Source organism: Triturus cristatus, chromosome 4_2 (genome assembly GCF_964204655.1).
Source record: "Triturus cristatus chromosome 4_2, aTriCri1.1, whole genome shotgun sequence".
Taxonomy (NCBI): Eukaryota; Metazoa; Chordata; class Amphibia; order Caudata; family Salamandridae; genus Triturus; species Triturus cristatus.
Window position 1 is genome coordinate 322,971,972 of NC_140586.1, and position 22,184 is coordinate 322,994,155.

General features: G+C 42.8%; 1 protein-coding gene across 1 annotated transcript in view; it reads right to left on the bottom strand.

Annotated features, from left to right (window-relative positions):
- Nucleotides 1-15,867: 15,867 nt before the first annotated feature.
- Nucleotides 15,868-22,184, bottom strand: part of HMCN1 (hemicentin 1) — a 1,072,905-nt gene continuing 1,066,588 nt past the window's right edge. The window contains exon 107 of the mRNA XM_085601687.1: nucleotides 15,868-19,153. Within this exon, the coding sequence (XP_085457813.1) occupies nucleotides 18,787-19,153 (367 nt within the window). The 3' untranslated portion in view covers nucleotides 15,868-18,786. The remainder of the gene's footprint in view (nucleotides 19,154-22,184) is intronic.

Genomic DNA, 22,184 nt, shown 5'->3' on the forward strand with positions numbered 1-22,184 from the left:
GGAAGAACCCCGGAAGTGAATATTAAACAACTAGCACCCCTGAAGGATTTAGAGAGAGGTGATGCTACTGAGGAAGCCCAGATTATCCCCGGTGAGAATAGAGAAGCAGCAAAAATTGCGGGGGCTTGGAGCAATACTAGGGGGAAGAAGCTAAAGGAGCCAAGCTCAGAAACTACGACATGTACGGCTAACAAGGCTAACACGGCTAATACGGCAAAAGTGGTGAATCCAGGAGTGAATACAGGGGGTACTAAATCGATAACGGGTTATTTCATCCCTGTCTGCCAAGATAGCGCAATTAATACAGTTAATGCGGCAAACACAGTAAAGGTAATGGATAAAATGGTTTCAGCCCTTAAAAAGAGAAGGGAAAAAAATGCGGCTACTCGTAAGGAAAAAGTAAATATACAGGAGAATTCACGGAGTACTCCTGAGGTACAGGATATTAATTCTGAGGCACAATGGGGAGCGCTGATGGATGCCCAGGAAATTGAAGAAGGTGAAGAAGTCCACGAGAAGGACAGTGCAGTGACTCCTGTAGAACAGACAAAGCACCAAGGAGCCCCCCCAGAGGTGAACGCAGTAGGACCGGCAATAACCAGTCTGAAGAGTATATCAGGCATTACAAGCTCAGTCTCACTATTAACTGAGGTTTTGATCCAGGAGGTTGCCGCGAGCAGCGGTCCTAGCGGCACGGAGGATAATCTAGGGACAGCTGATCACTTCTTCTCAGTTACGGATGGGTCTGAGGACATCTTATCTGAGCCCGAGGGAACTGATGAGGAGATATCTACAGATGCTAATCTTGGCTTCAGTACAGAGAGCAGTAGAGCATCTTTCAAAGAGAGAGAAATAGCTACTAGGAGGAAGAGGCTCTCCAGACGGCAAAGAGACACACAATCTCAGGAAAAAGCGTCAGGTGGCCAAAGGCGAGATAGTGGAGCTGATAATATAACAAACTTAAAGTGGGATTATTCAGCCACCCGGGGAGTTTACCCGGAACCGATGACGCAGGGGGGCACTCGAGAGGTAGAGATGGAAGCTCCTCCCCTGCAGCAGATATTAAATTCGATAAAAGAGCTTCAAGATGCAACGAAGACCGAGGGGAGGAAAAATCGACTTGTAACCAGGAATCTTGAAAGATCAATAAAGAAGATTGCTAAAGTCTGTTCGGACACAAAGACGAGGGTGTCTCAACTAGAGGATCGCACTAGCATCCTGGAAGACCAACAGGTAAAAGAGACAGCCAAGGTGAAAGGACAAGAGCATCAACTCTCTGATATCCAATGGAAACTGGAAGACTTAGAGAACCGCCAACGACAGAATAATCTGAGAATTCTGGGTATTAAAGAAAGAGTAGAAGGAGATGATGTGAGGGCTTATGTTATAAAGCTGCTGAAAGGAGCTTTTCCAGAATTAAGTCAATGGGATTGGGAGAAAGAAGTACAAAGAGTACACCGATTCCCAATAACAATGAAGAAGAAAGAGAAACAGGTATTGGCTCAGGGACATGAACAGGCCCAGGGAGCAGTACAGAGATCACAGAGACCTAGAGCCATATTGATCTACTTTGGAAACTTTTTACTAAGGGAGGAAGTTTACTCTAAATCTCGTCCCAATTCTAAATGATCATACGATGGCCAGTCCTTCTTTACAACTCCTGATTACTGCCACATTACAGTGGAAAGGAGATGGAGATTGAGAGAGCTGATAGACCCGTGCCATCAGATGGGATTGGAGGCATATCTGATGAATCCTGCCAGATTAAAAATTATCTATAAAAATACGGTTAGAGTATTTACTTCCGAAATACAAGCAAAAACGTACCTGGACACATTAAAAACAGACAGTACGACTGCATGAAAGCAGGCTGAATAAGAAATCATGGAAATTATGAATATTTAGATGTTTGCAGCTCTGGCTATGTCTATGGACACTTACTGACACTGGTAATGGGGGTGTTAAAAAAAAAAAAAGCGTTTATTGACCTCAGATATATGGGACATAACAATAGAAGACACAGATGATACGGAGGCATTGCGCACCAGAAGAGAGGGGAAAAATAAATAAAAGGGTTTCATGGCAAAGGGAGGCTGACGGTCAGAGTCCATCATAGATACCTTAGGTCTGCTTGCCTCATTCGGTGGGGGGGGGTTGGAAAGGTGGGAAGGGGGGAGAATTCAGAGGGAGTAAAGAGAAAATAACTTCATCGTTAAGATAGTATATAGGAGGGGGAAGGAAGAAAGTAGTGAAAAAAAGGGGAAAGGCAAATACATTTTTATGCGGGTAATTACAATTAATATATGTGGCTTGAACGATGCTAAGAAACGGTGAGAACTAAAGGAGTATCTAAAGACAACGCATGTTGATATTGTATATATACAAGAGACCCATATTGAAATATCTCGTAAACATTTGTTAGAACAACTAGGTTATCAGCTTCTAATATGCACAACACAAGGGACCAGGACGCGGGGGGTGGCCATCTTAGCACGGGGGGGGGCGATGATAGTAAAAAAACAGAAGGCAGATCCTTATGGCCGATGGGTCATAATAGAATGCAAGATGCGAGATTTCGATTTCACACTCTGCTCTATCTATGCTTCAACAGCTGATGACCCAAAGGTTCTGGATCATATAATTGCACAAATGACAAACTGGCCTACGCCTATCATAGTTTGTGGAGACTTAAACATCAACGGCCTGTATGGCCTGTGGAAAAATGACCCAGTTAGATTCACGGGCCGAAAGAAGAAAAGCCATAGGGCATTAATACATATGATGCAGGATAATGGGTTGATTGATATATGGGAACAGCAAAACGATAGGGATGGGGGGAGCACCTATTACTCAGCTCCACATAAATTAGCTAGATTGGACTATTTTTTGGTCTCATCAGCGTTGTTTTCAATTTCAAAGGTTAAAAAATTACCACGGGTGATGTTTGACAATAGTCCTCTGGTACTTGATATTAATGTTGCAAATCAACAAAAAGAGAGATCCAGTTGGACTTTCGAGAGAGCTCTACTTTATGATTCTAAGTATACTGCCCAGATGGATAGGTGGCTAAAAGAATATCTAAAGGTAAATAGAGGTTCTGCCTCCCCCAGAGTAGTTTGGGATGCAATGAAGGCTGGCATAAGAGGGGAGACTATCAGCTTTTCGCTAAATCGAAATAAATTAGAGAAAGAGGAAATGGAGGATAAGCAGAAAATAGTTGCTATTATCGAAGAGGAATTTATTAAAGTAATCGAGACTAAACAAGACACTACGGGAATAACACAAAGGCTGGCCATAACAAAAGCAGCTGTTGGTGAGCTTCTAGCGGCTAAAGCGGCAGGCAAATATATGGCATGGAAACAGGACCAGTATGAGTTCAGTGAACAGATAGGGCGCATCCTAGCTATCCGGACTCGACAGGTGGCTACGAAAGGGGAAATTTTACAGATTAACTCAGTGGCAGGGGCTATAGCAACAACGCCAAGGGAGATATGTTCTATCTTTCAAGAGTTCTATCAGAACCTATATAATCCTGAAAGAAGTGTACTAGGTGGAGAAATAGAAAGCTATTTAGAGAGTGCACAACTTGAGAAATTGACAACGGGGGATAGAGAGGGGTTGGAATCTAATTTCTCGTTAGAAGAATTGCGGGCAGCAATTAAAGATTTGCCAGCGGGGAAAGCGGTGGGTCCCGACTCTATACCACTTGAATTTTATAAAAAATTTCTATCGAGTATTCAAGAGGATCTTTACCAATTAATGATTGACACACAAAGAGGGACGACACCTCCCGACACTTGGGGGGAGGCGATTATGGTGGTATTTCTTAAAAAGAACAAAAATCCAACTGATCCTGGGTCTTATAGACCTATAAGCCTGATGAACAGTGACACTAAGGTTTACTCTAAGATGTTAGCTAACCGCGTGAGTGCTATTATTGGCAAGATTATATCTCCCCGTCAACATGGGTTTATCCCAGGTAGGGGCACAGCGGATAATATCCGTCGAGTGTGTGCAATGTTTGACGGGACGGCAGCGTCACGAGACCCTATGGCTCTAATTTTATTAGATGCAGAAAAAGCGTTCGATAGGGTCTCGTGGGGCTTCCTTTGGGTGACCCTAGAGAAGGCAAATATAGGGGATGTTTGCATTGGGGCCTTGAGAGCCTTATATAAGAATCCCACGATAAGATTAAGGATCATGGGAGAGCAGAGTGGGATAATAAGGATTGGACGGGGCACAAGGCAAGGATGCCCCTGCTCCCCGCTACTTTTCGCTTTTTATATAGACGCTTTTATAAGAAAGATAGAGTCAAACGAGAATATTCGATCCATAGTTCTGAACGGATTTGAAACAAAAATTTAGGATACGCCGATGATCTAGCTATAACATCTACAGATCCGGTAGCAGCATTACTAGAAATAGAAAGAGAGGCAATGATCTATGGGGTACTATCGGGGTATAAATTAAATCAGGGCAAAACTCAAATAGTAATCAATAAAAAGGTAATGATGGTAGATCAAAGAATAACAGACTCAGCGATTTACCTAGGAATAATAGTAACTTCAGATCTTTCAAAGATAGTGGAATTGAACCTGGGGCCGGTAATTAAAAAGGCTAAGGCTGATCTAGACAGATTAAATAATCTGCATTTAACAACAATCGGCAGATGTAATTTAATAAAAATGATATTTTTGCCCAAATTGTTATATTTATTTCGCACTATTCCGCTGAAATTTAACAACATTTGGTTTATTGAAATAGAGGGACTCACAAATCGCTTCATATGGGCTAAAGGTAAAACGCGACGACCTTTGAAATATCTGTCACTACCGAGAGAGCGGGGGGGTCTCGCGGCACCGGATTTCAGGATTTATTACTGGGCAACAGTCTTGCAATATATCAGAAGGTTAGTGGGTGGAAGCACTGAGGATCGGTGGAGAGCGGGAGAGAGCGTCCCGGATATATATGAGCTATTGATTAAGGATTCTAACAAGTGGCTTCTCTCGTTTAATGAAGGTAGTTACTATAAAAAAAACTAAGTTTAAGACCCTGGGGGCAGCAATAGCAGTATGGTCAGCTGTCAGGAAGAAAATGAAAATGGGGAGGATGAACTATTACACCCCGCTATTTAATAATCAGTTGTTACCATCTGTATTCCATGACCAAGTTATGAAGAGATGGGATACGAGGTGGGTAAGAATAATAGGCGATCTTGTGGGCATAATGTGCTTTATAACCTTTGATCAAGCACAGCAGCTATATAGTTTAGATAGAAAGGATTTTTTTAAGTATCTGCAAATAAGATCAGTCTTCTTAAAAAATAAGGGAGGGGATACTAATTATAAGAGACTCGAAATTATGGAATCGTTACGGGATAAAGAAGGCTGCTCAATTTCCCAGATTTATGGAGAATTGATCAGATATAAAGAAGATGATTGTGGAAAAGTTATTGATAAATGGAACAACAAAATGAATTTATCTGGTAATGAGGTTAAAAAAGCAATCAAGCTGTCAAATTCAGTGTTAAGAGTAGCTACCCTACAAACACAGCAATATAAGACCATGTATGAGCTCTATTATACGCCACACAGAATTGCTCAATGGGGAGGAACAACGGGAGTCAGGCAGCACAGGCGGATATTATACATATGTTCGCGGCATGCCCCGCCTTGGATTTATTTAAGAATTCAATAGAGCAATTTCTGGATAGGGGACTTGGAATTAAAATTAGTTTAACTAATGAAGTGATGGTTTTGGGGGTAACGAGGGATGGTGTAGAAATGCCCCAATATGAGGTCATATATATTGCTATGATTTTATGTCGACTATGTGTTGCAGCAATGTGGAAAGATCCTAATCCGCCAATTTTCCAACAATGGTTGTCACGATTGCTAGCTGTATATACATTAGAAAAAGCATTGTATGAAAAAAAAGGATGGAAGGCAAAGCAAATGGGGAAATGGATATGGGCCCCTATCACCTATTGGAAAGATAGATTTCAAAATGATTAATAATAATCAAGGTTCCTCCTTCTGTTTGTTTCTGGCAATTGATTAAATCCGGTCGGAGATTATTATTTTGGGGATTAATTTGATTTATCTCTGTACAGTTTTCTTTTTCATTACCCTGACTGATATGGTTGTATAACTGGTTTGATGAAATTATGTGTCGAAATGTACTATTAAATGTTATTCTTGGCGATGATGAATAAAAATATTTAAAAAATTTAAAAGAATTAGAATACCCTAGCCAAGTGCCCAGCATTCATATAGAAAATAAATAACAAAGAATACAACACCATACAGCACACAAAAGTGATTTATTAATACAGGAACAACATAAATCAGGAGCAAACAGCCTGCAACATTCCCAAATTCGTATCATCCCACTGCAAATTCTGGAGCATATAATGCTGGAACAGATTCGCATTGTTTTGCTGTGCTGCTGACCGTGCTATTGACGCAGTCTGTTCGTCGGGCTGTGGAGTTGCCACGCCTCACGCCTCACTTCCTGTAACGTAACGCTGGAAAGCTGCAATGCTGCCTCAATGCGGCCAGAGGAGCCTCCGAATTGACGAGAGACCACTCAATACGATATCCAATACTTCCAACACACCGGCGGTTAATGTGGAAGATGCAAACGCAGACGCGCAGTGTGAACGCGTCCGTATCCAGGAGCTCAAGTGAGCGGAGCCGGCTGCAGGCAGCCATTGTGCCTGACCTAAAGGAGCCAGCACGAGGAGTAAAAAGGAAGGGGGGCATAAGGCATGTGTTAGGGAAAGGGAGCCACAGGGGCTTAAAGACTCCAGCTCACTGTTATCACTCCCCCTTGCCTGAACTCATTTCAAACAGCCATAGCTGTAGGTTAAGCTGCAACCAGGGTAACTGCTGCATACAGGAGGTCTAATAACACTGAAGCCTACCTGGTGCTTGAAGGAAAAGAATTGAGGCTTAAAGGCATTTCAGTGTCCCAGTACTGGACACGGTCAGCTAGCTACTACACACCAGAGGTAAGTGCTCTTTGTACTTGGTACTCTTGGATTATAAAATTCATTATCTATAGTAATTATTGCTGCAGAAGTACTTATGTCGGGTACTAGCCCAAAAGCCTGTAAAGGGTGGTGGAGGCCAATAGCGGAGCAACATTTTGGTAGGAAGGAAGTTTGAGATCTATACCCCAAACCTTAATCCAACTCTATTTACAAACAACCACATAAACAACATGGGATACAGAAGGGGTACTGAAGGATGGCTCCAAGGAAGCCAAAAGTATGTAAAGCGCGAAAAGACCCGTCCCCGATGGTCAATAAGTCCTCAAGTGAAAATGGGACTTTGGCAGAGAGTATGGGAAGCCCCAAAGAAAACGAAAAGAGGCCATCCAGGAGAAATATGAGGAAGAAAATTGTAATTGGAAACACCCAACCGGGAGTAAAGGGGAGAACGCTAGTGTCGAAATCAATAAAGGACTTTGTGGGCAAGCACTTTAAGAGGATACATACCCCAGTGAGAATACCGGGTATTAACAAAGAACGGCTAAATGAATACGAGGTTACTGATCATTGTGCCCCAAATTCAGATGTATCATTCTTAAATGATCAAACTAACTTAAGCCAAATTGAACCCAATTTTGAACCAAGATTGTCTTCATCCCCATGGATTTTCTCTATGACGGGTGACGTAGAACCAGAACATGAGGGAAATATCACAGACGGAATAAGGAGTGACCAGAGGGATTGTTCTGATCCAGTTATAAAGTTTAAGCCTGATAAGAGTATGGGCCAGTCTGTAAATCAAGGAACTGAGTCCACAGAAGGATCGGCGCGCAACATTACATTGGGCATAGACATTTCAGCAATACCTTCAGCCTCAATGCTGGACATAATGTACGAGTTACTTGCCTTCGGTAACGATGTATCTGGTAGAGACGTTGTCTAGCTGCAGATTTCTTAACTTAGAATATCCCCAGGCATCAGACTGGATCTGGAATTGTTTTTGCAGCAGCAGCACCTCTGCTCACCGGAGGACAGCGCCACACGACCCCTCCCTGATGCCGTCCACGTATGTGACATCAGCGAGGTCATATAAGTCCCTCCCGGCACGCTGACGTCAGTTTCATAGGAGAAACTTTTCCGCAGCACAACGAGGAGCCACCACCAACAAACTGTGAAAGTATGGGAACAGTTTGCGAGGAATGAAAATCCATGAATAAAGAAGGACGGTGGTGTAAGACACCATCGTAAAAGAGAGAATTAGACACTGCCCACACATAAGTGAAAAAGCTGCGAGAAAGAGTCCCGCAAGCTAAGCGAAGACCCTCCCCCAAGTGCAACAAGGGGAGAATATCACAACAGACAGAAATAGACTGTCATTACCATGTGGAACTGTGTCGTCCAGCAAGAACGGAGCACAGAGAGAACAACAGTCCAGTGCAGGAAGGTATAAAAGACTGGCACTGCCCCTATAGTACTGGAGGTCTGAAACAGAGGCCAACAGATCCCCAAAGGATGACTGTAGAGGAGACCAGAACCCTGAGCCAATAGAGAAGGTGGGAGGGAGGGAAGGCAGCAGGAGAAGAAAAGAAAAAGAAGATGAATCTCCTGGTGAAGGTGAATCAAAAGGCACTGGTTTACAGGAAGAAACCCCTTGGAGAGAGTCAGCTCTATATGGCGATTCTCAAAGGGACGCAGCAATGTGAGCACCCGTGAGAGAAAAACCAATGGTAACTGAAAGAGGTCAGTGGAGAACCCCACTTGGTAAGGTCATCGCAGAACGGGGAGGCTGGGTGGGCGTTTAGGAATCTGTGGCTAGACAACGTCTCTACCAGATACATTGTTACCGAAGGTAAGTAACTCGTACATCTGATAGAGACATCTAGCCGCAGATTCCTTAACTTAGAATAGATACCACAGTCATACCCCAAGGGGGAGGTGGGTCTGCGACAGAACAACAAAAAGCGCCAAGCATTTGAGCCGGCAACAGAGTGACGGACAATGGGGGAGGCTGTGGTGGAACAGCCAGACAGCAACCCAACTAGCTCAGAAGAGCAAGAGATAACGGGATGCAGACATCCCCAAAAGTGTCAGAATGGTGCTACGTTATACCCATATAAGCATGAAAGATAGAAACAGCACCAGCCATATACTCGAACAAAAGAAAGAGAGAGGAGGAAGGACCCTCGCAGTGTAATGGCGCACTATGTGAACATCGACCAAATGTCGAGAAGAAACACGAAGAGAGGCGACCAGAGCATACCAGGCTGGAGGCGACCACAGCCTACCAGGCTAGCCCAAGTAAGAAAGGCCAGAAAGGCTACGGCTAATGACCAAAGGCTAATAGGTAGAAACCAGCAATGTTTGTAGAATTGCAGGCGGGGAGAAGAACCCCATTAAGTGCACACCCAGCCCCAAAAAGGGGACAAATAGGGGGAACAGTGACAATGTGAAGCACGCAGATGCATGCCACCATAGAAACATGCACAGAGCAACTAGCCTCAGAGACCAGATGGTGGCATATCTAAAATAAGCACAAGGCCGCTCGACCAGGCAGCTGGGAGGGCAAAATTAAAGCCAGCATATGAAATACAGATACGCAGGGCATAGAGGTAGGACGACTGACAGTAGGAGTGTTGTCCTGTATGGCCAGCAGATATTAAATAGATATCAACTAGGGTGAACTGCAAGAAGGAGGCACCACCGAAGGAAGGAGCAGCAGAGTCACCAAAGTACTAAGACGTAGAGATGCAGAATTGTAGACCACTCCCTCCGAATGGAAGGAAAGTAACCTCTGTCCAGAAAATAGAAAGTCCAAGAACTGGGAACAACTCCAGTAAGTGGAACACAAAAGAGTGCTTTGTTAGAAATGCTGTATGCATGACTGAATAGCTTCCTGAAACATGGAGACTACGGATCCTACGTTGCCGCCTCGAGAGAGGGGAAGAGGTAGGAACAAGAGTACTCATGGGACCTGCATGTATACATAAATACATATATATGCAACAAACACGGGTAAACCATGCAGAACCATGGAACATAGTTGTAGAGGAACACATCCGGTACATGAATGGCAGACAGAAGCTGCCGTCAAGCGTGAAAACACTCTGTAAAGCTTCCAAGGGGGAGAAGGAAGTAATAAGCAAGAGGATCTATGATGTACAGATGATGACACCAAGTTTCAACAGTGAGTGCTGTACCATCGGCAGACAAGAGTACCAGAGGAGGCATAGAGGCCAAGGATTCTCCTAGGTCCAGTGGACCCAAACTGAGCTATATAATAGCAAACAAGTATTCCACATGGAGTATGCACACCCCAACAACGGGGAACATCCATCAGGACAAGCCACAGTCTGAGGAACAATCTGTGGAACACTGCCACAGTCGGCTAATTGCCAGTTTAAAATACATAATGCACCCTAAGGATGCCAAGGAAAGGGTAATCACCCCTGACCATAGAAAAGAAGACCTGAGGCTTACCACCAGCCAAAAACACACAATGCATGAAAAGGATGCTGAACGAAAGGGTACCACTCCAGGACAAACGCCTGAGAAACACAGGTCTAAGATGGGGACGCTGAACAGCCGAGTCAAACAATAAAACCCCAGCAAAGGGTAAATCAACAAGTCTTTCCCGGATATTTTCCGGAAAGACGCTACCCCTCAACCAAGCATGGCGCTGCAAGGTGACTGAACTATCCATAACCCGGCCTAAGGAATCTACAGTATTCTAGGTGGAGCGAATCGTAAACTCAGCAAGGTCACGACCGTCCCAGACAAGGTGAAGGAGGTCAACATGAGCGCCTTCAGTGCTGGCGGAGAGCAAAGACTCTGCAGAGTCCCAGAGGGCAGAAGTCGCCCGAGCTAGGACACACACCATATTTAGTGACCGTAGTGCGGCACTAGTGGAGGCAAAGACGTTCTGACCCCATGACTCAAGCCATCTGGACTCCAGGGAGGAAGGAAGTTCAGCCGGGGCAGGGAAGGGAAGGCAGTTTGCACAACAAACCCTTGCATGTCCGTCTGCACAAATAAGCAGACCGGATCAGGTGGAGCAGGACGGTGGCGGTGCAAGACCGAATGAGCCACCGGGGCACCAGAAGCTGGCCGAACCCAGGTTCCCAAAAGGGCATCATAAAGAGAGGCTCCAAAGGGCAGAAGTGGCTCCATGTTCCCTAACCCACGGTGAAGGACATCAAGTGAAGGGTCCACAGAGAGGGGCACCGAAGGGGGTTGCATGTTCAGAATCCGAGTGGCCAAAGAGACCACTCACAGAAAGGCTGCACCAGCCTCGGTAGTCCTCCGAGGAGGAGACAGTAGCTCATCATTAGGTGAAGGCTGCAGGCTAACCCTCCCCAGACAGTGAGGGTGCGACCAATGCTCCACTGAGGGGAGCCGCATCGAGGAATGGGGGTCCTGACGAGGCTCCTGAAGAGGCGAGGAGTCCGTCGGGTGTGGATCCTCCTGAGGAGGTGGGGATACCGCCAGCTCCACATATTCTAAAGGAGGCACAGGCAAGAATACCACCGGCGTAGACGGGGTGAATCCGTCGCCACACTTTCTTCAAATGCTTCCGTAGAAGACTAATCAACAACCCTGCGTCGATGTGGCACCAAAACAACCACAGCCGGTGCCGACTGCGCCGCGCCCGGTGCCGACCCGACTCCATCCGGTGCCGAGTCGGCTCTGTCTGGCACCGAGGCGACTCCATCCGGCGCCGAGGCGGCTCTGTCCGGCGTCGAATCTACGACCAGCTCCGCTTCCGAAGAAGAGAAAGGTCAAGGACCTAGATCCGGGGAGGCAAGCCTCCGGCGCCGCACCCGCGCCAACTCGGCCTCGACCACAGAAGGCCCTGACTCTGGAGAAAGAAGTGGAGGCAGAGCCGGGGAGGGGAGTCTACGGCGCCGGTCCGGCACTGACCCCGGCTCCGGACTCGCATCCGCCTGTCCGGAAGGCCGAGGTGTGCACAAAGCGAGGCTTCGAGCACTAGCAACTGCCTGCGACGCCACAGGGAGCCCCACGGGACTATGTGGCACGGCAGGGGTGCAAGTGGTCGCAGAGGGGGCCCAGCCAGGCCGCACCCTGATGACGCCCTAGGGATCATAGAGGGGGACCCAGCCGAGCCGTGCCCTGACGATACCACATCTCCGACGTCCCTGGAGGGCAAGAGCTCATTTGATGCCTGGGGCGAATCCACCGGCAAGTCCTTCGGAGACTCCACAGATAGCGGAGGCCCGAGGTCACCCCAGGAACGGGAGAGGACCCAAGTGAGGCCTGCAAGGCCGTGGCATAGGCCTCCATTTGGTCCCGGGTCGCCCTCGCACCTGGATAGGGTGGGTAGAGCGAGGGCGACTGTTGGGGGCGCGTGACCGCAATGTTCCTGGAACCAGAGCCCCTGACCATAGAGGAGGGGGAGGTCGAGGACCTCGGCGACATACGCCAAGAAGTGGTGAACGACGCCCTTGGGCCCCAGAGGGCGAACAATGGTGGAATTGCTTTGAAGAGGTCGGGAGACGAGACGACTCCGACTGGGACAGCCGTGCCGAAAGAAGCTTCATCCGGCGCTCCCGCCGGTACTTCGGTTTGAGTTGTTGGCAGGCCTTGCAGTCCGTGGAGTCGTGGTGCTCGCAGAGACACCACATACATAATAAGATGCGGGTCCGTTGCGGACATTTGCCACGAACAGGAAGTACAGGATTTAAAGCCCGAGGGCATCGCACACTTTTCTAGAAGCGAAACGTCGCTAAAGGGCCTGAAAACAGGACAGAGGAACCGCTCATTCCGGATCCGCGTTGTACGCAGTAAAGAAGGAAACTGATGTCAGCGCGCCGGGAGGGACTTATATGACCTCGCTGACGTCACGTATGTGGACGACGTCAGGACGGGGACGTGTGGCGCCCTCCCCCGGTGCGCAGAGGTGCTGCTACAAAAAAGTTTCCGGGTCCAGTCTGACGCCTGGGGATATTCTAAGTTAAGGAATCTGCGGCTAGATGTCTCTATCAGATTTGTAAAACAGGTGAAGGATAGACCCACGCTAGAATCCGGACACTGGTGCCTGTTGGAAAGAGGCATGGTATACTGGCAACAACCACTGAACCCTGTAGTTAATGCCAGAATAAGAAGCCCGGGATACCATTTGGCCTGGGACACCATTAGATTGAAGAGACTTGAAACCAACGCTGTGATCTTAGAAGAGGAGGGTTAATTGGAGTCAACACAATTAACTGATTTGTGGCTAAATAATGCATTCAGTAAAAAAAGGAAGTACGATAAAGAATATTTATGTTTTTTACCCAGGCCAACCAGGTTTCCCTAACCTCCACTATTGTTACAATCGTTGTTGTTTTCAAAGTGGCAGAATTTGGATTGCTGTCTCTACTTTGAGAGCTTGTAAATTAGTAGCCACTGAGGTTTAAGGTAGTTTTCTCTTCCCAAACCAGCTTATGAAAGTTTCTTCTCAGAAATTGCAAATTGAGCGTGGCTTCAATTTCTTTACGTCTTTTTAATGTCATTGTTGGGTAATGCCAGTTTAAGTGCTTCTAGTGTAGGCATAAAGCACATCTTTATGTATCATCTTTAGGCTTGGAAGAAGTATATTGTATACTATTGCTAGCCAAAGTATCAATTAATGATTCAGTAACTGATGCCCAGAGTGACAGAGAACGATTTGGATTCAAAAAGCCTCCAAATGTCTCTGTCTTTCCAATAAAAAGTTTCCACTCATCTGGCTTTGCTTTACAAACAGTGCTCAATCTCAAACTCTTCACTACACACAGAGTTTTCATATTGCCTGCCGTTTTGATGTCATGATTTGGATGGAAATCATAAACGGAACAAATGGAAGTCTAGGCAGCTGGCAAATAACAACTGGGAAACAAATGTATAATCTAATGTAGATGGACACCCGTGGGAATGGTATGTATGCATGATTACTTGATAAAGAATGAAGGTAGAAAGTCTGGATGAGTTTGATGATTCTCTAGGCTTCCTGGTCAAACTGAACTGAAAATGTGCATTATTGGTTGCACTAAAAGGAGGGATAAACCGAATTGCCCAGTAAATTATTATTAAAATCACTGGTTACTATGATTTTGTGGCAAGTATGCTAATAAACTAAATAGTCAAATGTTTCACAAAATGGCATAATTTTCCCTCTTTGGTAACCTTTGTGTATAATCAGGCGTTGATTAAAAGATAGGAAGATTTTTCTTGTGGATGTAGGAACGTTCTAGAATTGCTGCCTGTAATGAGGCATTGGGATGATATATCGAAATAAATAGAGAGGCCACCAAGGGTCTTCCAAACCTATTTGACTAGACCTGCAAGAATTAATTCTTCTTGGTATCCCTTAATTGGCACAGCAGTAGTACTCCATAGCAGAAGGATAGAACAGGAAAAAAGGTTTGTATTTATATAGCGCTTGTCACCCCTAAGGGGTGTTGAGGAGACTTTTTGGGCGAGTAGCACGCTACTCCGGAAACCCATAAAGGACTAGTGGTGAATTATTATAGTGAAATATGAAAGTAATTTAAGTGGTGGATAGGTTAGTCAGTTATTTGGATTCAGAAGGATAGAGGAGGGATAGAAAAAGTAAAAAATTTGCATTTATATAGCGCTTGTTACCCCTGATGTGGTGTTGAAGCGGTTTTTTGGCAAGTAGCACGCTACTCTGGAACCCATAAGGATTAGTATTGAATTAGTATAGTGAAATATGAAAGTAATGTGAGTGGTGCATGTGTTAGTTAGTTATTTGGATTGAGAAGGATTTTAGAGGGATAGAAAAGGGAAAAACGTTTGCATTTATATAGCACTTGTTACCCCTGATGGAGTGTTGAAGTTCATTATTGTCGAGTAGCACGCTACTCCGGAACCCATAAAGGTTTAGTGTTGAAAATTAGTATAGTGAAATATGAGTGGTGGATATGTTATTCAGTTATTTGGATAGAGAAGGGTAGCAGAGTGATAGAAGAGGGAAAAAGGTGTGCATTTATATAGTGCTTGCAACCTCTGATGAGGTGTTGAAGCGCTTCTTTGGTGAGTAGCACGGACTCTGGAACACATAAAGGATAAGTGGTGAATTAGTATAGTGAAATATGAAATTTGAGAAGTGAACATGTTAGTCTGTTATTTTGATTGAAAAGGATAGTGGAGGGATAGAAGAGTGAAGGATATAGACTTTTTTTTGTTTTTTTGTTTGTTTTGGAGGTCATAGCAGTAGGAGGAGGCTTTGGGATGAGTAAAAAGGGGATGTGGAGGGAAAGAGTCAAAGGGAAGAGTTTAAAAAAGGCTTATTTTGGGGGATCGGTATAGTAAGCCAATCTGCGTGATTATCCATGCACATAAGTGAAAGTGTGCTGCAAAGTCTGCTGTTGTCTTTGCGATGATGAACATGAAAGGGGAGTCTGGGCTTTAAATAGATGATCAAGACTTCTCTCACACTTTTGACAATAGTTTTAAGGCCTGCGGAATGGTGGTTTCTTACTCGGGATCCTTAGTAGAACTGCTGGGCATTTCTCCATCTCCTTCATTTGTTCGTTGATCCCCCAATGGGCAAACCCCTCTCTGTGTCTAAATACAGCTACGCCATGTCTCTGGACTTCCAAGTGACCAGGGTTGCATCTATGTCTGATTTGGATTGCAGAGATCTAAGCTGAATCCTTGGTATATCTTCTGATTCTATGTGTGATAGCATGGGTATATGGAAAAGGAGGCACAAGATGGCAGTTCTGTTTAAAATGTATTCTCTACCACACGTGATGTATTCTAGGGTGAGAGTGTTCATGGAAGAATGCTCTTGATTGAGAATCTTCTAAGTAGGAAGGAGATCTGTGCTGTATCAATAATGTGATCAATTAGTTATTCAAAATACACAAATCACTAGTCACAACATACACAATTTATTTTTTGAATGGCATTGTAATGAAGTAACAAACACAATGGTTTGTGTAATTGAAAGGTTTCCGCAGTTTTTCACAAATGTGTAACTTTGGGCTTCTGAACATTTCTGTCCGAATAGGTCACTGACATTGAGTCTGGTACCCAATGCTTAGGTTGTACTAAAAGTACTAAAATAATATCTATAAAAGCCAGAAGTCAAGTGGCTTTTTATATTTACCACAATTTTCTATTTCAGTAAGCATGGCAACTTGGTTGTGAAACTGGTTTGCGCTTTCCATTGTCAATAACTCTTATGAACACTTTTTGATTACAGAAACCTCAACATTCTAGAAAACATAGAATAATAATTAACTAAATCACTATATTGTAGAGAACATACAATAACAACTGCGTTTATTAAGGACGTTGTCAACTATTAAGGAAATATGAAAATGATGATGGTATTCAAAAGGAAATGAACCTTTATTTTGAATTATTTTTATATGAACACTGTTTTGTAAAAAAAAAAACATGATTGAAAAATACAATTTGGTGATATGGTAGAGGACATCAACACAAGACAAACCTTTACAAGACATTTGATACAAATTGAATACATCTAGGAAAATGGCTGCCAGGAATTGTTACCACTTCTTACAGTGTATTGACGCCATACATTATGCTGATCCAGACAGGCGAGTTGATGCTTCAGCACAAGCACACATCTTTAACCTAATGCACAGTTAAGCTATTGAGCGGCTTTATGCACTAATGAACAATTTTATATGTATTTATATATAAAAAGGATCCAGATTATGGATTCATACACAAATCTAAAGATTGTTGAAAACCAAAGCAAAAAACATTAAATAGTTTACCTGATTGAACATTTGTTTGGAGAGAGGCAGTGCACATGCACCTTGCAAAAGCCCAAGTCAATGAGCTAACCGGCACATTTTTTCTTTTAGTATAACTAGCAGTTGCTGTGTTTTACCACATCCGTTCTTTGCATACAAACCATGCTAGAGCCATGGATTTCTAGAAGTACTACAATAGAGTGCTAAAATGTACACTGTTTCAGAGGTGAATTGATTCTCAAGTCCAAGTTGGATCCACCGTTGAAATCCTTCATTCTACTGTAGAGTCAACAACAACTTTATTTCCATGCCATGAAGCCGTCATGATGGAATCATCATTGAAGGGCTTTGAGGTCAGTGTTCTTATGGCTTATTAACTTGAAGGGTTAGAAAAGCTGATTATATAAATAGCAGATCACATAAATATAAATTGAGGGCATCAAGGTTGAAAGCCGCAGAAACCGGACAGGCCCAGTTGTTATAAGGGTACATTACTCTCCTGTTGGAAACCTGCAGCCATTTTACAATCTTAGATAATGTATCTTTCCAAAGTCAAGTAATACCTATTGGCTTTAGTCACTATGGGCAACTTGCTTAGCTCAATGTCACTGGGTAATGATCCACAGGTTTGTTATGAAAAATATATCTTGTGGGGTGCCAACTATGTCTCTGCGTTAAGATGTGCATTTCGAAAGGGCATCTGTGTGTGTAAGTGTAAGTGGAATTCTAAGGCAAAAACATGTCCATATAACCAACACATGTCCATACCACCTTTGTGGTAAGGAATTAAAGCAGCAAAGCCGTCTTTTAGCAAGTATTTCTTAAAATGACATCGCTACTCTATGAGTTAATGTATCTGATCAATACAATAAGTGCCTTCTGGGTTGGGTGTAGATGATACTGTGGATAATGTTTCATCATAGTAAGGGAGAGCAGGGCGGTGTAGGGTAGGCTCAGTTTAGTTTATAACATGCATTTCCATTCACACAATCAAAAATCCTGTTAAAGGTAATTGCTCCAAAAGTCTCTCTTTAAGAGAACTTCCACATTCTGATGAGATCTAACGAGTTGCTATCACAATAGGTAGAAAGAATGGCCCTTCCTGCAATATTACTTTTAAAAAAAATGTATATTTGCAACGCACGTTTTACAGTTTTTTCAGCCAGGCAGTGACTGCTATTACAGTATTCCCAGGGGTTGGAAGTCTCACCTTAAAGCAGCAGTAGATGAACCATAAGTATGGCTTGTCCGCAAGGGGTATGAGCAAACATCACTTCAAGAGCCAGCTAAAAGATATCAAAGACTTAATTTCCACCTCAAAACTAGGGCAATTCCACAAGGTAAAGGTTTTCTCTGAAACTCAAACTGCTTTCATAGTTAAATATTGACTTAAACCTGATCTTAAATGTAAAAGATACATTTAAAATGGATGCTAATTTGTTACTGTAGCATGTTATTTCAACAGAAGGTAGAGAGAGGAGGTAGCAGAAAATATACTTTTACATACCTTTTTAAAATACCCAACTGCAATGCTCATTCCCAGAAAACAAATTACTCGTCATTCATGTATAGGGAAGCATACACCATCTACCACACACACTGATCATAATTTTCATATGTCCTACAAGTTGAGGGAGATATTCTGACCAACTAACTAAATTTTGTAGGCTCTAAGAACACATTCTGTTTTACTTCCAGCACCAATTGGCTCAAAAGAATGCTATGCATTATCTGCATTATGACGGTTCAGTAAAGCAATGACACATCGCACTAATTAGACCATTTTGAAGGAAAATGTATTAGTTGTTGTATGGTGTGCCTTTTCCCTAAAGACTACTGGTCCAGTGTAATAAATAAAACTATAATGATCTCTCGTTCACTCTTTACTATCCTGTTCTGTGAAGCATTCACCCTGATCTACCACTTTAGGGAAAGGCACTTTAGTAACGGAGCACCACAATCATATCATAAGGCTGTAGCTGCTGTAGAGCAGGTAGAGTTCATCCCCATGGGCACCCATGAATGTGGCTACAATTCTTCGAGAATCTCCTGAAAGTGCATTTAATATGGATAAGCAGATACAGCAATATACACAATGAAGGTAGTCTGGTATTCAATGACTCTGTCCGCGCCATAGGATAGTGCTCTCACTTTCATCCTGTACGTCTCCGGCTCCCTCAGGGGCCTGGTAGTGAACAGCACACCTTTCAAGTTTTCATCTCTAATAGCGAAGGGTAAAGTGAGGTCCTCGTCTACCACCAAGAATGTGGTCCTAGGATGCATCACTCCATCTTGTGTATACGCCACTAGGCGGATCAGATCCTGATTGGCGGCAATCCCAAATGGAAGTGAAAGTAGCTTGTACTCCAAGGCGTAGGGACTGAGGGCACATTCCAGGTCATTGGGCGGACAGTTCTTTAGACAAAACCTGCAAATCAACAGAAAAACTCAGAATTATCTTGACGCCATTCCAAGCTCACTACTTGTGCATGCAAATATATAATTATTACGAGTGCCAAATTGACTGAACGGGTTCACCACTGCTGCTAATGACTAATTACTGCAGTCAACTAAATGTACTTACCATCACTATGAAGAACTGGAACACAATCTAGTAAACTGACAAACTAATTAAAAAATATATTATAATTGCTAATACCTAGTCCTAACAGCTACTAATGCCTTCTGTTGAGGCTTTTAACTGCTGTTTATTGAACACTTGCCAATTATGGGGCTAAGGACATATAATAAGTAAAAAAAGTCAATTTACTTTATTTAAAATTATAGCACAAAGGAGGCTATTACAGTGAATCTGCAGTTTTCCTAACATGCTCAGTTAGGTTTCCCATTGCAGAGCCTCATGTGGCTCCACCATGGTAAAACCTTCCCTGGCAGCATGTCTGCCATGTGGCCACTGTGCTTCAGACCCTCAGTAGGCCTGCCTTATTCAGGGTGGGTCTTTGAATGTACTTTTTTATGTGTGCGGCTGCCATAACAGGCGCAATGGTTTCGCACATGAAAACAAAACAATGGCCCTGACAAGAATGGAGAACCTGCAAATCAGGGCCATTGATTTTTGATTTTTGAAGACATAAACCCTGGCTTTGGTGTGTTGTTTATGGAACACATCTGACATTTCAGTTGTGGCAAAAATGCTTCATCTCCACTGGTTGGAGCACTTTTGAAAAAATTATTTAATGTATATGTTTATTTTCTGCTAGCACTTAGGGAATCAGTGTGCTGGGTTTGATAGGAGTTTGGCAAGACGATGTTCTCACATGTGCGGCGAACTTGTGTATACATCTGCCTCGGGAAAATTATAATTCTCCATGTTTATCTTCACTCACTTTTTAGATTCTGTCAACCACAAATGGACCCACACTATTTGGAAATGAATAGAAGAATCCTCTCCAGGTTGTGTCTCGCCAGAACTGACCTTAGCAGTGAAACAGCAGCTACAAACATTGGTGTCTGCCTTGTATGGCACTCTGTTTATGTTCAGTGCTCTGATTCGTAGTCCCTACAATCTAGCAAGCAGCACTGTAAATTTTACTGAATTCAACTAAACTCTGCATAAAATGTACGCAGTTCTTAAAGGTTTGTCTGTGCACTATCTGGTTCTTGCCAGTAATGCCAGATTTTTTTTGCTATGATATCTTCCAACAAAATTTTAGAGTAAAACACAGGTGGTGATAGGTATCAACCTGGAAATAGTACAGTGTATGTGAGGTGGAAGCAGACCAGATGGCTTACCTTTGCTCTCCTACTCTATAGTAGATCACGTCATCTGTCTGCGCCCTTAGCTCCCGCCCTTATTTCCTCTCAGAGCTATTGAGGTCTCACAGTAGGTGAGGAGAAGGGGGATTGAAGAAGTGGAATAGAAAAATAGAAGGTCAACTATAATGAGAAAAACCCAAAAGAAGGAGAAAGACCCACAAGAAAGTTGATCACGGATGTCTCCCTTGGCAGTAAGGAGTGGAAAAGATTGGACAGCAAGTAAAATGACATACAACTAAGGCCTGTAAAAACGTGATTCAGTTGAATGGGAGCACCATGCTCTATATATTGGATGCCATTCAATTCGAAAATCTAGTTTTCACACATACAAAAACTTAGAACCCTGCTTGCAAAACTTTATTTTAGTTCACAAAGATCTACCAGTTGATATCTGATATAATGTGAAAGTACCGCAAAGTATGTAGATTTTTCAACAATGATGAAACTTTGAGATTTGTTGGGAAGGAGGGGGTAAAAAGGAAATTCAATGCAAATGGTACGATTACCACAGTTAAAATTTTGAGGGAAGTTACTAATGTTGGCAATGCTTTTTGCACACTAATCAGTGCTGAATGAATTAGAAATAATTGTGGCAAAAGGTGTTCAGAAAAAATATCGGAAATAAAATATTGTTAGACATAAATATAAAGTTGAAATATCATCACACTGAAATATCGTGTGCAAGAATATCGTTGTCAAAAATATCGTTTTTAAAGTACGTAATATCGATTTTAAAAGTATTGAAATCATTAATATAGTTTACAAAAAGATAGTTGTTAAGAATATCGGGCCCGATTCACAAAAGTAACCTGAGAAGACCAAAACTTGAGTTTAACTGGGATAAAATCCTAACTTTACGACTTTCGGTATTCACAAGTAGTAAAGTTAGGAATCCTAACTTTAGTACTCTTAATGCATTTTCTGAATACCGTCGTAAAGTTAGGATTTTGTCCCAGTTAAACTCAAGTTTTGGTCTTCTGAAGACCAAAACTAAGGTTTAACTGAGACAAAATCCTAACTTTACTTTTGTGAATCGGGTCCTCTATTTTTAAATAATTTTTATGTATTTTAGTATGTCTTTTGATTGTATATGTTATAAAATGTTTGTTTAATTATTGTTAATGTTTTTAATATAGTTTTTGAATTGCTAGTAGTTTTGAAATTTAATTGTATATTTGTTTTCAAATTTTAAGTATCGTAGCAAATTGTGGGGTTTATAGGGTATAGGATGGGAAGTACATTCATTATAATTAATTTTTAATTAATATTTTGTATTTAATTAATAATTATTTATGTTCATTTTATTATTAATTTTTTAATTACCTTTCAGGTGTGGGTTGTGTGCTTTGTAGGGATATAGGGTGGGAAGTACATTAATTATAATTAATTGATAAATAATTTTTAAATTAATATTAATTATTTAATTCGCAATTAATTATGTTAATTGTATAGTTGTTTTTAATTACATTCTAGGTGCGGGTTGTGTGTTTTGTAGGGGTATAGTGTTATGCCCTACAATCTAGGCCTAATTAGCAAAGCAACCTTTTACCTGCACTCGTCCTACCTTGTCCTGCATAACAGTTCTAGCAGTGACCTTTTACCTAGTTACATGCTGAATAAATGTCGATTGGTTTCCTTGAAACTAGCCTCATTTATTAGGCATGAGGATTCTTATTAAAATC